Source organism: Notolabrus celidotus, chromosome 14 (assembly GCF_009762535.1).
Source record: "Notolabrus celidotus isolate fNotCel1 chromosome 14, fNotCel1.pri, whole genome shotgun sequence".
Lineage (NCBI taxonomy): Eukaryota > Metazoa > Chordata > Actinopteri > Labriformes > Labridae > Notolabrus > Notolabrus celidotus.
In genome coordinates, this window is record NC_048285.1 from 4648391 (window position 1) to 4665404 (window position 17014).

The 17014-nt window shown below is 43.5% G+C and overlaps 1 protein-coding gene across 1 annotated transcript; it reads left to right on the forward strand.

The window, feature by feature from the left end:
* Positions 1-173: 173 nt before the first annotated feature.
* crk (v-crk avian sarcoma virus CT10 oncogene homolog) lies at positions 174-15572 on the forward strand. Its single transcript, XM_034700812.1, has 3 exons — positions 174-704; positions 2037-2626; positions 11485-15572. Exons 1-3 carry the CDS (start codon positions 485-487, stop codon positions 11620-11622), a joined length of 948 nt encoding a protein of 315 aa, XP_034556703.1. The 5' UTR covers positions 174-484; the 3' UTR covers positions 11623-15572.
* Positions 15573-17014: the final 1442 nt, after the last annotated feature.

Here is a 17014-nt window from a genome sequence, read left to right on the forward strand (position 1 = left end):
AATTATTATTATTATTATTATTACATTAATAGTTGTATTTCTTATTGAATCTCAGTTTCTGTTAATGTAATGTCTGTGATGTTTAAATAAAGTTATTTTAAAAACTGACAACGCTGCGTCTGGCGTACGTCACCTATACGTCACATCCGGTGAGTGGGGTCTTTTTTTGTTTTCCCGTATCCGCCATTTCAGTTTTTGAAGTTAGTTGTCACCGTCGCTGGATTGAGTCTGTTATTCTGTCTCTTTAACGCTCTACAGGATCCCTGGAGCTCGTTTCCAGCTCTGAGGCGAAGCAGAGGGAGTAAAGTCCGAGGTTAATGCTTTATCTCGGAGGATTGATGTCCACACGGCCAGCTGCGGAGGTCGCCTGTTTACTCACCGAGCTCTAGGCGCTAAAGTTTTTGTATGAGTTGAAGCTTCGGCGGAGGATAACGGGAGGGAGAGCAGGGAAGGCCCGGTGAAGCCTCGGCTTTGAGTGGTTATCATGGCCGGAAATTTTGACGCCGAGGACCGCGGCAGCTGGTACTGGGGTCGGCTGAGCAGGCAGGAGGCTGTGTCCCTGCTGCAGGGGCAGAGGCACGGCGTATTCCTGGTCCGGGACTCCATCACCAGCCCCGGGGACTACGTGCTCTCCGTATCAGAGAACTCCAAAGTCTCGCATTACATAATAAACAGCATCAGCAACAACCGACAATCCGGTCCAGGTGAGTCTGCACAGGGTCCGGATGGGCTCCGTATCTAGGCATGGTGGTGTGACCATTCTTGCATGACTTGCACCAAAGCAGATGCGCAATAGTGCTTTTCTACTATCTTTAAGGAGACTACAGCAGGCCAGACCTCATGCAAACATGTGCTTCTTTAATACTGGAGCACAAGCTGCAGCTCAGAGCCTCATACTCTCTCCACATGCTCACACTGATAATGCACGGAGTACAACACGACATAATGCTCCTGCAAATCACTGCTACTGCACGTTTACTCACAGGGTCGTCACCAGGACTTCTGGGCCCCAGCACCACATCCCAAATCAAACCTGTACAATTACTACAACCACGCCTCCAGCATGCTTTACACCATCACACGCTTTCATATCTAAAAAGTCAGTGTTACAATGATCACAGGAGAGGAGGCATGAGGTTTGCACACATTTCGCACATGCAGGAGAAGCACTCAAAGCATTTCAGCTGCAATAAAACACACAGACTTCTTTATAACTCACTAATTTAAGTAACCTTGACACTCTTAAAGTGGAAGCAAGCTATTAAAGGCAAGTTTTCCTTTATAAATTGAAAATGCACCTCATAAACACTGAGAAAATTGCACAAACTTAATTGCATTTTAAATTAAAACATTGCAAAATACTTGTCATCTGTCATCTGATAATTTTTGCAGTGTTTAGAGATTTTATTGTCCAACTCCCTCAGTCGTTTAAATTCTTAACTTGTTAAATATAAGACTTTAAAATATTTTTAACACATAACCTAATAATTCAGACACACAGTGGAAAATACTTCGAAAAGCAAGACAAATATCCTCATAAGAAATGTTTTTGAGGCCGTCTTTTACAGACTGAATGTTTGGTTTTTAGTTGTTAGATTCTGAAATAATAAGTCACATGAGATGGGATAATTCTCCTCAGTTTTCTCTTTGAAACCCTGAGAACAGCAGACTGTATTCATGTGAGTCCTCCTGGTTTGCTGCTCCATTCAAATGAGCAGAATTTACCTGCTGACCCTCAGATAGCCGGTCACAATGGCAGACTTTAACCGGACGTGGTCTACTATCTGTGCCGGGTTTTCCCTCTGCAGGACCTTACTTGTTCCTCATGCCATTGCAACACAGATCTGTCTTTAGAAGGAACACGAATATGAACGGTGGAACAAAACATAAAACAAGGAAACAAAACCCCTTCCTGCTCATTCTGGAAATCACCTCCATCGTGCTTGGTTGCATAAATAGAAAGATTATCTGCATGTAAACATCTGAGATCGTTTCTGTGTCTGACTCTTCCTCTTCATTCCTCGCTCTCTCTGCAGGTTTGGCTCACCCGAGGTTCCGTATTGGCGACCAGGAGTTCGAGGCTCTCCCTGCTTTGCTAGAGTTCTACAAAATCCACTACTTGGACACCACTACTTTAATAGAACCCATCAACAAGTCCAAACACACTTCCTTTATCAGCGTGGGCCCCGGTGGAGGCCCCCCGCCGCGCCTGGAAGACGAATACGTGCGAGCACTTTTCGATTTCCCCGGCAACGACGAGGAGGATCTGCCGTTTAGGAAGGGCGACGTTCTCCGAGTTCTGGAGAAGCCCGAGGAGCAGTGGTGGAACGCCCAGAACTCTGAAGGCCGGGCGGGGATGATTCCTGTGCCGTACGTGGAGAAGTACCGACCGGCGTCTCCGAATTCAGCGGCGGGGCCCGGCGTACCCGGGGCGCCGCCTGGAGGGATGGCGATGGTAGGGAACTCTGACGGCTCTGCGGCCCAGTCCGGTGCTCCTCTGCTGGGAGACCCGAGCCAGTACGCGCAGCCCACCCCCCTCCCAAACCTCCAGAACGGACCTGTCTTTGCCAAGGCCATACAGAAGAGGGTGCCCAATGCCTACGACAAGACCGCCCTGGCCTTAGAGGTAAATGTGTGTGTGTGTGTGTGTGTGTGTGTGTGTGTGTGTGTGTGTGTGTGGGAGGGATTCTGAGAACGTGCTGAAGGAAACTTGTTGTGCAGATGAACTCGTGCTTTCATCAGCTGGTGCAGACTACATGTACGTGTGAGTCTTAAGAGAGTGTCTACATTTATGTGCGCTGCAAGAGCGCTGCAGGGGGACTCACTATGATCATATATTTTAAAGGTATAGCAACAGATTTAAAGCTACGGTTTGTAGACACGGAAAAATATCATGAAATTGAATGTAGCATTTCCTCAGGACTCCGTCTAACCTCTCCCCCCCTCCCCTTGGAGCTCCTCCAAAACGACACCCCCCCGCTCACATGCATGGGCGCCACTGATTCTTGACCATATAATCGTGACTGATTCAAAAAAGGTCCTCAGCACATGGTTTGTGTTTTGCACTACGTCAACTCATGTCTCACTGAGTGGTAAGAAAACACCAAAACATTCTCATAGTGAAAGTTAAAAACACAAACATGAAATGTACGCAGGAGGCGGGCAGAACAGGGTTTGATTGGTTTCATCATTTGGCTCCTGATGTCAGGGATTGGTTGGTGTTATCCCAGGATTACTCCGGCTGTAGATAGCAGCTTTTTTTACCTCTTTTTAAAGAACACATGATTTCCATCGATCATTTTAACCAATATAACAAAAAGAGTATCTAAATCTGACTACCAACCCCAGCTTTAAGAGATCTGGTCTTCTTCCCTGATCTAAACCGTCAGGACACCCTATTAAGAAGTCTGCCTCGGCGCTCTGCTCCCTGATCTCTGGGCTGTTAAACTGTGCGGAAGCGAGAGCGGGACTCCCACGGAGCGGGTCGTTGGGGGGGGAAGGAAATAGTTTGTGTTTGGGAACAGGACCATTTCCTCTGGTCTCTCTCTGAAGCCAGGAGTCAAACAGAGCCAGGAGTGAAACCCAGAGGCTGTTTACTCTCAGAGTCTCTCTCCCGCCCTGCTGGACACCAGAGAGACCCGTAAAGACTCATCCAGACTCAACCTTTGGTTTGCTCTTTGTCGAATGACTCGTCTTTCATCTGTCATCAAGGAGGTCTACGTTTGCTCTCGTACAGGAAAGGTAGATCCTTTTTGTATGAGCTGGTGTGTGCCGCTCCCACCTGTGGAAGACTCTCCTCTCTGTGACCTGCATGTTTGCTCCGCTCTAGTGGGCCAGAAGTGACTCAGCAAGGTGGACGGTTAATAATTAGCTCACGTTTCCTCGTCTTGTTGCCTCAGGAGAACCGTGTATCGCTGTGTCTCTGTCTCTACTGGATGCTCATCTCTTGTGTTTAAATGTTGGACATGTTGTCTTTGGATGTCATACAGTCGTCAGAGGATAAATTACATTTAGATTTTAAAGTCCTTTTTCAGTCTTGGTGAAGATCTGCGTCCCTGTTTGTAGTTTTTGAGACAAATGCAAGAGAGAGAACTTCAGAAACCCCTGAACCAGAACAACGAAACATGAAATACTGAAACACCTTCACACATGAACTCTGGGCATCAGCTCGACAATTCCAGGACATCTAAGAACTGATATCTGTAGGAAGTTGTCGCTCACACGTTCACCTCCCAGCTGATGGATGTTCCTGTTGGATGCATTTTCACATCTTGGAATAATATGCTTGGTTTTGGTGATTTTGGTGGTGCATGATGAGATGGATGAGTGTTTGTGTTTCTATCACTTTGACGTCTAAGAGGAAGTTTCATTTCTACAAAATGCAACAAGAGCAGGAGGAGTAAAAAGCAGAGAAACATCATTACCCTGCAGGCCGTGGTGTTGAATTGTCCTGACGTTCCCCTCCTGCGTTCACACCCTGATGTCTTGCAGACTTTCCCTAGACGGGGTGAAAAATTGGGCCGTACGAGCTCACGCATGCAGCCAAAGTCGAGACATATTCAAGAGTCTGAATGCACGTGTGAACGGAGCTGAAGATAGAGTGTTTCCTGTCCAGAGATTTAAAGAGTGTCTGAACAGAAGCCATTATTGACTCCTTAGAGATCCTCAGGGAGCCGTTTCTTCTCCTTCAGAATCAATCTCATTAAACGATATCTAACATCATTAAACATCATCGATAAGTTCTATACAGTCTGTCGGCTGTGATGCTTTGATAAGAGATTTTAAACTGTGTCGTCTCAGCACGCTCTCAAAGACAAACTATCACTTCTGTTGAAAAGTTTGCTCTTTAAAAACCATGCAGAACCAGAGAGAACATCAGTGATAAACCTGTAGTGGCTTCATGATATGAAAGTAAAGGTCAGGCCTTAAATCTGACTTTGGAAACAAGGCTGCACAAATCTGCTTCACATCAAGAACATCTCTAAAAACAAGTGCTTCAAAGCACAAATTTAATGCAACAGAAATTAAAGGATGCAAACATTTTGCACAATTCTGTCGACATCCAACAGAACATCACATCCAGTTAACACTGACCCAGGACTGCCACCAGATCAGGTCTGTCTCCTGTCCGCTGCGGTCCTGCTCTGTGCTCTCTCGTCCATCAACACTAGCCGGTTGTGTTTTCAGAACGCAGCACGGAAGAGGGGCGCCGGACAGCTGGAGTCATGTGACCGAAGTTTTACAGCAGTAATCACTGAATCAAGGATTCTCCTCCTCCTCTCCTCATCCATGTTGTCTTTCTGGTCCTCTGAAAACCTCTGACCTGTTGACTCCAGGCCTGGCTCTGCTCATCATGACGGTTTGTTGTTGTAGTTAAAGGTGCTGTGAGGAACTTTTGTTTTGTATCGGTTCTGGCGCCCCCTTGTGGACAAAGTGATACCTCTTATCTCTTGTCCTATACATGCAAAAGTAGTGTTTTCAACAAAAGCCTCATCCTGTTGTCTTTTAACAGTCAACTTTATCAGGCACTGTGGTTATTTTCCATGAAAACAGTCAAATAAAGGCTGTTTCTGAAGCAAGATGTCCATCATCTGGTCTGGCACCTACCCCCCCAGGACGGTTTCAGGCATTAAAAATTCCAACAGAGAAGGTGTCAGTGTTGCTGCTGATGGTCTTGTTTGCTATTGAAGGTCTTAAAGAGGCATCAGTATCATTTTCAGTCTGTTTCTCAGCCAGTTCAAAACTCCTCACAGGGCCTTTAAGTGAAATACGATCTGGTGATAACACAGAGTGTTTTATTCTGAAAATTAACCGGATGTTTTCATTTTGTTTTGGTGCCTGACTTCCTGTCCCGCTCCATCTGCTCTGTTGAGATTGTTGCGTCGTGCTCCGGCACTCGGTAAAAATAGAAGTCTTTTGTATCTGATCCGGAGGACTCCGACCTGCCGGATCAGAGATGCAGCCGAAACGCAACGGAGTGGATCCAGTGGAAGTTAACACATTGACTACAGTGTTTCCCCTACCCATATACTGGGGGGGCGGGGCACCTCCCAACAGCGGCAGCCGCCCCCCTTGGAAGTTCAGTTAATTTTATTTTCTACATAGCGCCAGATCACAGCAGAAGTAATTCAGGGTAACCTCTCTTATAGATCAGGTCTTAAACTTGTTCTTTTATTAAACAGACTAAATACCCTTATGTCATTTATCTTATTTAGGCTACATGACAGGATGTCATTATGCTCATGTGCTCTCTGTATCGCGCATGGCAGAGTTCTGCCCTGATGCGCGCACAGACACACAAACACGTGCGCACCCATACACACATCACAGCACAATGATACGATAAATGTTCATCAACAACTCGGTTTTTCATGACGAAAACGAGACAGTGACGAACCTCCATGCATCTGTCTCAGTTTCATTGAGGATTTTTACCCCCGGCGTGCGTTAGTGACAAAAACACAACCGGGAGATGTCTGTTTGACGTTTGCAGTTTTTGCCGCTCTCACCGTAAAAAAAGCTCAGCATCTAAAGCCTGATTTAATCCAGTTTGGTGATACATCAGACACATTTAGTAAGTTTTGATCAACTCCTTGGCATCAAAGAGTGCCGTGAGCTGACTGTCACTTTCAGTCACCTCACGCAGACACGCAGACAGTCAGCCCCACCCCTGAATATGACTTGACATCGACTGCATCTATAGGATTACAGGCTTGAACGGGTACACAGATGTTATAGACATTAAAAAAAACTTGAATGCATCATGAGTTAGGGCTTCATGTGTTACCAGAGCTCTGTGGACTGAAGCAGCTCCCAAATCTTAGGGTGCAAAGTTCTCCAAATGCAATCAGATTTGATGCTGATGGTCCACAGAGACGTGCAGGTCCATGCATCCCTCTTCATAATTTCAAATATCTGCAACAACATTTCTGAAACATGGAACAAATGGATAAAAATGACTTTTTGGCGTTTTTTGAAGCAGCTGCGATTAAACGCCTCCTTGATTTAGATCAGTAAAGACGCCTCCTCGCTTAAAGGTCTCTGTATACGAACAGATTCATGAAAGAGCTTCACAGTTTCTTGCACACAGCTCAGGATCAGAACTGAATCCTTATAAATTTGGAGTTTTTGGCACGTCAGTCGTCAAAGTAGTGACGAGGGATTCGCTATTCCCCAGCTTAATAACGTTTATAGTCCCAGTTTGTGGTTTTGCATATTAAATAACAGAACATAATCAGTGTTCGGGATATTTCGTACACGTGGAGCCAAAATAGCTCAAACGACTCTGCGTACTTTGCGACCCACTAAATCATCAACCCGCTGTGACCCGTCTGTGTCGACGGCTGTGGCCGGTTACATAAGGATGATAAGGTCTGCAAGCATTTCACCATGTAGACGTTTCACTGCCTCCTATTTAAAGAATCCTGATGTAACACGTCTCGATGTCCTGAGCCGATCCTAAAGACCCGCGCAGGGACAATTAACGCGCTTTTATTGCATTGTTAGCGATATACATTATTAATGCAGAGGTCAGATTAACCTGTAGTGAAAACACGCCTCATGATGAAACTCTGCAGCTGTTAAGAATGAGTCAGTTTCCTGCAGAGTCAAGGTGCACCTGGAGGAGGGGGGCAACATTTCAGCAAATCAATCCTTTATTTTAATCTGTTTATGTCCAGCTACGTCACACATCATCAAAACTGTATTTAATTCTTCCACTTATTTTAATGTGTGCACACAGACGTCTTTTATTTGCACACCTTGCTTCCTGTCAGCGCTTACGTTCCCTGCACACACACACCTGCTCCTCTCTTGACACACACAGCAGCTTGTCCCGCCCGCCTCCTTCCGTTTTTCCCTCTGCCTGTTTGACGCTCCTCGCTTCAGTTTCTTCATCAGCATTACTTCTTGTAAATTTGATCATTACTGACAACACATACAGGCACACAACTATTAAAACACATGCTTCTGAAGGTGTATTCATGACATGACACATCCCTCCTCAGTCACTGCTTTTAAACAGGGACATTACTCTTCTTCACTTCCTGATGCCTGCAGGACACGAGTCAGATGTTACTCAGAACAAATTCACAAGGCAGACAGAGTGAGGAGAAATCATGCTCTGGTTTATGGATCCGAAACAGCTCGTCCAGGTTTATTTATGTGCAGGGAAACATCAGGGTAACCCTCAATCAACTCAAACACACAGCAGCCGATAGTTTAGATTCAAATCCTCACACTGCAGTCTCTCTGAGTTAACACTGTTGTATTTTTACATGACAGATCTGTTGCTTCTTAACGTTGTGTAGGAGAAAACCCAGGCTGCATCCACACCAATCGGCAACCTCCGGTCTAAAAATATGACTCCAATGCAGAAGTGCTAAAAACTGCAGTTCATTGAGGATCCACTTGAGGCTGGCTCCGGAAGTACCGGAAACCACATACACACCAATTCAAAAAAACCATTACAGCAAAAATAAACATGTTTACAGTCTGGTTCAAAAGACCAGTGTAGTCTGGATAACTCATTTCTTGATCAGCTCACACTGTGCGGGTGATTTTTTTTCTAACGCAGCAATTTGGAATATATTGAGATTACCAGTCTTCCAATGAGAGGCACAGCTGACATGATTGACAGGCGGGAACACTGTAGCTGTTGACTAGGAGGCTCAAAGCCCGCCTCTTTACGTCACAATCACTTGACAGCAGCAATATGGCTCCCGCCGACGATTGGCCTCAAAACAGAGCTTCAGATGGGTGACGTCATGGATACTACGTCCATATTTTATAAAGTCTATGGTCCACACGTATGTGGATAGTTCTGATAACATAGTTTTGTTCTCTTCGTTTTGGTGGTACGTCCAAATGTTAACTGAGTTGGAAACAGAGGTTTTCAAAATTGAGATTTTTGAAAACTCAGTTTTGTCATTTTGTTTAGACAGTAAAAACAAACACTTTGGGAAATGTTGACGTACTTGTGCATGGCAGTTGTTGTCTATATGTGTTGTGCATGCAGCGGGCTACCATTTTGTTTGCGTCTGCTCTGTACCAATAGGTTACATTTCATGTGCAGAAGGAAACCTCGCTGTTCATCATCAGTATACCATTGCTGCTCGCTCAAGAGGACGCTCGACACCCATGTTCATGATGTTCTTCTGTCGTGTTTGATTTGATGGACTGATGACACCCTACTGCCACCTACTGGCTCGGCATGTTTGTGCAGACATTTTCAACTTTTCTGCATCGACATGTGGACAGGGAAATATTCAGAGACACATCAGCTGTGACGGGATGTTTTTGAAAAAGGAGAGAAAAACATCTTTTTAAAGGTGTGGACGTAGCTTCAGTAAAACAGGGTTTAAACACTGATTGGACGATCAGGTAAACAACCAGCTGGCTGCTTCTTTCATTTCAGGTAACTCTTCTGACTGTTGTATGCTCTTCAGGGTCCAACACATAAATACTCTTTACAAATTTCCTCACTGATCTCTACAGTATCAGCCCCTTGTCGTTCTAATCATTCATCCAGGCGTGATGATTCAGTCTGAATTCTTTCACGTGTTAAAGTCTGCTCAGCTGTGTTCAGCGTTATTCAAGGTGTTAAAGGTCCGGTGTCATAAACACTTTATTAAGATAACTCTAATCAATCAGAGGCTGCCGGTTACATCACACAGAGGATCAGTTATCACACAGAGACTTTGAGCCTGCAGTGGAGTAAACTTTGATTTAACCTCAGAGTCGGTCTACGCCTGCATGAAGGTGAACTTTGTAACGTACCGTGAGTCGATGTTTGCTCAGTGACGCAGGAGAAAGACACTCCTCGACCTGAGCGGGTCAACTGAGATCAGACACGTCTGCACCCGACTGAGGGGCTGGAAGGAGACTTTTATTTTTATTTCATTTTAAAAACCTATCCGTGTTGTTTAAAAGATGTTGGGTCCTAGCTCAGGGGTTAGATAGTCGCTCCATGAACAGAGGATATATTCCTGGAAGTGGGCGGCTCTTTGCTGCCCTTCATTCCCCTCTCTCTCCTCCCAGGTCTCTCCCTTATCGACTGTCCTGTCCTCTAAAGTAATGAAAGAAAAGCCCCAAAATAATCGTAAAAGTCATAAAAAAGCCAGGAAGGACTTGGAGTATAAGTCTCCTATCCACCAGTGTCACATTTTGAAGTTGCTTCTTTCCTCTAACCCGAGCCCTTTTTCCGTTTCTTTGTCGATAATTAAAAGGTGCAAAAAGTTTTTAAAATGCACGAATGACTTCCTTCAACCAGCAGCTGGAGAACGAGCCATAATGGCTGCAACACGGTCCTTACTTGAGTAAAGAATATCCCTTAAAATGTGACTTTGTTAAGACAGTACGGGTAAAGATTGAAGTGTGAAGTCTGTGACAGAATTACAACTTTTACAGTTGAGAAGATTTGATTATATCGTGCAAGACAACGCAGAACCAAACGTGTCGTTACTGTTGAAGGACGGGGAAGACAGCAGCAGCAAGGATTCAAAAAAAGATTTAACAAAGACAAAAAAAGCTCTGAAAAAAAAATGAGACCACTGCACAATGATCAGTTTTAAAACATTAATATTGTGTTGTTTAAAAATGAATTTTCTGCAAATAAATGCTCTAAATGACAATATTGTTATTTGGAATTTGGGAGAAATGTTCTCAGTATTTATAGAATAAAACAAAAATCTTCATTTTACTCACACATACCTTTAAATGGTAAAATTAGAGAATCTGATGATTCTGCAGTGGTCTCTTAATTTTTCCCAGAGATGTTTTGACAAGAATGAGAGAAAGAAAAAGACGAGAAGAGACTGTTTCACTCACTCTCTCCTCAAACCCATCAGACCCTGGTGACACAAAACAGAACTCCTTACCAGTCTTGATGGATTACTTTGAGGTTTAAAATGTTACTCAAGACAAACTATATCTGTGTGACACTAAACTGAACATGCATTACTTCACAACTCCTCCTCTTCTTAGCCGTAACATGACGTTTGTTTTGTGAATGAGGTCTGGTAGCTTTGAGAAGAACAATGCAAAAGCTGACTTTGGTTTCAGGAAAAAGCTCCTCACTGCATAACTGACAGGTCGATCTCTGGAGGGATGACATCAGACATTAAGAAAACAATAATCTGCAACCATCAGCGGCAGAGATGAGCATATTTAGTGGATGTACTTTTGGCACCCAAAGAAGTAAGTTGGAGCCATCAACTGCCAGGGGAAGCGACCTGCTTTGTGAACTAATCCGTCATTAAGACCTCAGAACAAGTAAAGAAAACGGGGCTCAGCTCCTTTGATTGAACAGATTCTCTTTAAATTCATAACAAATGAAAACAGGCAGACTCTGGACCTCCTGGTTCGTCAGCTTGTATCCTCCACAGGTGACTTCCACAGGGTGTGGTTGTTGAATTGTTCTTAAAAACATGAGTACAGTGTTTTGTATTGAATAATCGACCCCTCTCCTCTCTCCTCCCTCCTCAGGTGGGCGACCTCGTGAAGGTGACCAAAATAAACGTGAACGGCCAGTGGGAGGGCGAATGTAAAGGCAAGCGCGGCCACTTTCCCTTCACGCACGTCAAACTGCTGGACCAGAACAATGCCGAGGACGAGCTCAGCTGAGAGCGGACGGCCGGGCCGCAACCTGGACACTAGTATTAGACCCTTCCTCACTACTCCCTCCCCCACACGCACCCTCTCCCCCCTCCCCACTCACAGTTTCATAGAATCACTGAGAACAGAACAAACAGGCCTTCCATGGACCCCCGACTCTCACTCCATTTCTCCCCTCTGAGTACTCACACCTCCTTCATCCTCCACCTGTGCTGACATAAACCTGAGAGATAGACTCTACTGTGGAGCTGTGCACTCACTCCCCTGATCCGTGGACGTGGAAACACCCTGTAGATCCTCCTCCTCCCTCTTCTTCTTCACGTCTCCGTCATGGATACGTTATCGACACTCACTCCTCGGGAGACTCCTCGCCGCAGACTTCAACCACTTCCTCTTCCTGTGTTGGAGCCAGTAGATTACCACTCTGCAGCAATGTGTCATTTCTCATCCTTGCACTCATCCATCATCACGGTTACAGAGCTGCAGATCCTCTCGTGCTGCGTTCATGTCCAATGGGAAAACAGGAAGACGAGTTTGAGAGAGGTGTTTAAATCATGGATGTATTATTAAAACCAGAATACTCCACTTGTAGATGAGGGCTGGTGTGTACACTGAACAAGGTCCCAGCTTCAGGGTTTACTCCTGAGGTATGTTGAGATCACTTCTCAGATGTTGAGGGAATTTTAGCTAAAGCACAACCTCCGAAAGTCAAACCTTCATGGCATCATGACACTTTTCTGCTGTTTGAAACGTAAAAAAAATCTAAATGTCCCTTTCATTTTGTGGACGGCAAGGGAATTTGTCATTGCAATACCTGCCGTGTCCACTGGGGTGGCGGTTTACCTCAGAAGTGATCTCATCAGATTAAAACTATTGAATTGGATCAATTCTTGAAAGACAACAAAGATCAGGATCTGGATAAAACTTCCAGTTCCTGTTGTTCAGACTTTCTTTGGAGGGCTTTATGCCTTTATTTTGAAAGGACAGCTTGAGAGAGACAGGAAATGACGTGCACTAAATCATGCCAGGACCAGCCTCTGTACACGGGGCACCTAAGCTACCAACTGAGCCAAGCTGGTTCCCTGTGTTCAACAGTTTTGAGTCGGATTGAGAAACTCTGATTAAAAGAATCCAGATTATCCTGACCCTGAAAAATATTTAGTTCTTGATTTTTGGAATCACTTCAAAGACGGGATCAATGAGAGGGATTTTAAGATTGTAAAAAAGGATTTTTCGTCTTAGAATTATTCACCAAACGTCTTTAAAGTCAAACATGTAGTCCTTTTGGAGCGCTAATAATCTGGATTAGGTATTCTAAAGGTCTGTTTCTGGAAATGGTCAACCAAATCCAGACTTTATTTATACAACCAGAACAAAATGAGCCGGATGACCTGATCCAGAATTTAAAAAAGAAGGATTTCAGCATCAAATGAACCTTTAAAACAACCGAACACTGGACATAATAAAACATCCATGCCTTAAGGTGTTTTTTTGAAAGGATAGTTTCAAATTGTTCCAAAATGCTGCCTCGCTTTCTTCCCAAAGGTTAAAGGAGATTGCATCTCTGTTTGAAGGTAATTTGCTATTACAGGACAGATAAATTAAGAAGTATAAGAGAAGTATAAGAGAAGTAAAGTGAACTTGTTGTCTTTAATCCGTCTGTGGAGCTTCAGTCAGTGTGAGTTTCATCAGGTGCGATTAAACCAGATCACAATAACTTAATTTGAACAGGATTTGTGGTTTGTAACGCACACTGTGTTTAATAAGTGTGTGCACTGCTCCTTTAATCAACAGGGTTAAAACACATGGAAGTACTGATTGAGTAAACTTGTTCGCAATCAAACACGAGAGCTTAAGTCCTACTTCCTGGCTTTGTGCTAAGAGTGAGACTTTTGTTCCTTTTAACTTGGCAGGAAAACAAATAGAAGCATTTCTATTAAGAATAAATGCATCGCAGTTATTCTCAACCCTGGCTCCTTCTCGATGGTGCCTTCAGGTGTTCAGGAAATTAGAAACACGTGACACCTGGACAGAAATGTGTTGCTAAAATGATGCTTAAAGGTTTTTAAAATTTGCAACGTCAGACTGAAGCTGATTTTTAAGGTTTCTGGAGGTTAGAAGTTTGCATCTATATTTGTTGTAATTGGACATGAATGCAGCATCACTGTAAGCTCAACAGGACCGTGACAGACAAGAGCAGAGGACCTGTAACACTGCTTTTAACAGCGGGGAGATTCAACACTAGAACTCTTATCTCCCAGAAAGACACGCTGCCGACAGGACACCCTGAACACCAAAATACCAAACACAGGAAACACCTGAGTTGAGACCAGCAGCTTGGATCGCCTTCATGTAGTCCTCATAGCCGTAGACGAGCAGCCCCCCGGGAGGTAAACCTGAGAAACTTCAAGACTATTATGAGGTGATGACAAAGGCAACACTACATTCAACCTGTAACACCTCCCACCCCGGCTCACCTCAGCCCGACTCACCCATCTACTATGACCAAGTACCACCAAGTAGTCTTTTGTAAGAAAAAAGAACATATTGTTATGAAATGATGTACTATGTGATTATCATTACATGCTAAGATATTGTTTTTTGTTATATTTGTAGTTTTCTTCATAGCTGGTTTCTGTTTTTTCTCCGGGAGGATTTGGGTGTTTTCACTTTTTACTGCTGCATGTCGGGAGGGAGCGATGGGTGACTCAAAGAGGGAGTAGGGGGGCCTCATCTGTTCGCCCCCCAGCCCTCTCGAGGCCACGTGTGTGCTCATTCTGCGTCTGGATGAAGTTGAACAGAGTGAATGTAGGCTGTCCACCATGTTAGCTCGTAGCGTCTTCTCATACTTTCGACTCACTGAATATTCCTTCGCAGAAACAGACAAACGTTGTGTGTTCACATCTCGTTAAGGAGACCATGGTTTTATTTTGGTACCTGCCCTTTTTCTTTTTAACCATTTTATAATCATGCCTCCACTTTGCACCCTTTTTAAAATCATCCTCCTCTTCCTCTCTTCCCCCTCGGCCTTCTTTATTTAAAGCCTTCTTCATTTTAATGCACAAGCCGCCTCTTTTTACTGCTTTATTTCTACCTTCTGCCATGTTTGTGTTGCCAATCAATGAGACAATTAGAAGAGCAAATTATGTGTTGGTCCAAATTGCCTTCCTCCCCCCTAAAAATGTGTTCCTCTGTTTATTTTGAATCAGTCTTTTTGTTGACACCTGACAATCATCACTCTGTGTAACATGAAGCAGGCTTAAATTTTGCCAGACTTTGAATTTGAGCTCCTTTGTATTTTTGGCAGGTGCACTCTCGCCTTTAGGTGGCACTATCGCAGCATCCAGAGAATTCAAAGCATACTCTGCTGCATGATGAGTTTGAAGGAGATGAAATTTGGATTGAAACAGATTGCACTTACTGCTTTCACGCTCATCTGCGTCGATGATTGCTCTTTTTTTAGGGTTTTTAATTCTCCTTGATTTCTCCCACACATAAGCTCTCATGACCTTTGAACTTTGCCTGATTTTCTATCCAAACTTTTGTTAAAAATTATTTTATTAAGAAAATATTTGGCTGACTTCTTGGAAAGTAACTTTTTGTTTACTGCCAGCTTTTCTACGAGGTCCATCCGTGTGTTTTTGATCAAATCACGCTACTCTCTCTCACTCACACACGCACTCGGCAGGTGCTCACCTTCATGACTCATCTTAAAAATTGTGTTGCCAATGAAACCACCAAGAAGTATTTTTTTAGTAGCCCTGCATGAAGTCATTCATTTCCTTTCATGCAAAGGAAGGGGTGGCAAAAATGCCAACGGGAACTGTGTTAATATCAAATTGTGCCATTTTATTATAACACTATATTCTTTCAAGACGATTGACAAATTACCTTTTTATTTTCTGTAGCATGTAATGTGTTAATATACTAGTAAATAAAGTTAAACCCATGACAGATGATTATCTGTGTCTACTTACTTTCAACTTTGTGAAACCTGTGAAACTTTCATGTGATGCTGAGGAAAAGCTTTACCCTGAACTTCAAATGTCATACGACACGACAAGATGTGATATGACATGATACAAGATGACGACACGACATGACACGACATGACACAACGTGATACAACGTGATACAACAAGATGTGAAATGATATGATACGAGATGACGATGCCACATGACACAACGTGATACAAGGTGTGATATGACACGATAACTCGAGATGAAAGACGACTCGATGCAACATTACTCGACACAAGACCCGACATGACATGATGTGATAGATCTTGTTTTAAGCCGTACTGTATATTTCATATTTACAAGCATCAAAATGTCTAATGTTGAGAAGCAACACAAAAAGCTAATAGGGAATCAATATGACAGTGTGTCCTAAAGAAAGTCCGTTAATAACAGTTAATAACATAGCTATGACTTAGTCAAGTCTGATATCTGATAATAAAATGATGCCAATAGACAGTGTGGAGGAGTATGTACAATTTTTTCAAGCACAAATAATTTTCACCTTGGACAACATTTTCTTTTTGAGCCTGAAGGAGTGGTGTCCATTCACGCATATTTTTCCTCTGGCAGCAACCACAACTTTAATATCAGACACTTACTGTTGCTTCTGATTTTCTTTCTTTCAGTCATTTAAAAAAGAAATGTAAAAAAAATTTAGTTATCGTATTGTTGCATTAGCAGCAGCTCTCGACCTGATTATTGTGCCTTTAAAAAAGGGCGTGGTTTGTTTGTTCTCTGCATGGACCTTCACCATTGTTGTTGACAAAGTTGAGATCAGAAGTCTCGTCTATTCCTTATGAGTGCAGCGACTGATATCAGCTGACAATGAGGGCGTTTTATAGATAAATATAGAAGCCTATATCTAAAATTCTAAATAAGAATATTATCTGTACAAGAACAGTTGAAAATATTAAAAGACATAAATAAATCTGCCAAATCCAGAGTGCAGATGAACATAATAATAATAATGCAGTGAAAACAATAAGCACTGAAAAAAAGCAGGAAAAAACAGCGTTAGGGGGCGTGTCCACTGCTGGTGTTTTGGGCGTTTTTCTATTCAAACTCAATGTGATTCAGTGTTTTCAACGCTCAGCGCCCTCAGCGCAAAAACGCTCTTAGTGTCAGCGCTCGTCGCAGCGCTCTCGGGAAAATAGTTCAACTTTTGGAACACCGCCACGCTCATCAATGTCACTTCTTGATCACCGACCAATCATAATCAAGAAGGGGCGGGACTTCTGCAATAATCTTCGTCAACACAATGGTGGAGGTCCTTGCGGAGGAGAAAGTCATCACACTTGTTTTGTCGAGATATCATTTCCTGGTTTAGATCTGCTGCTGATGCTCTGATGCAATTTCTCTCAATATTTTTTAAAGCTTCATG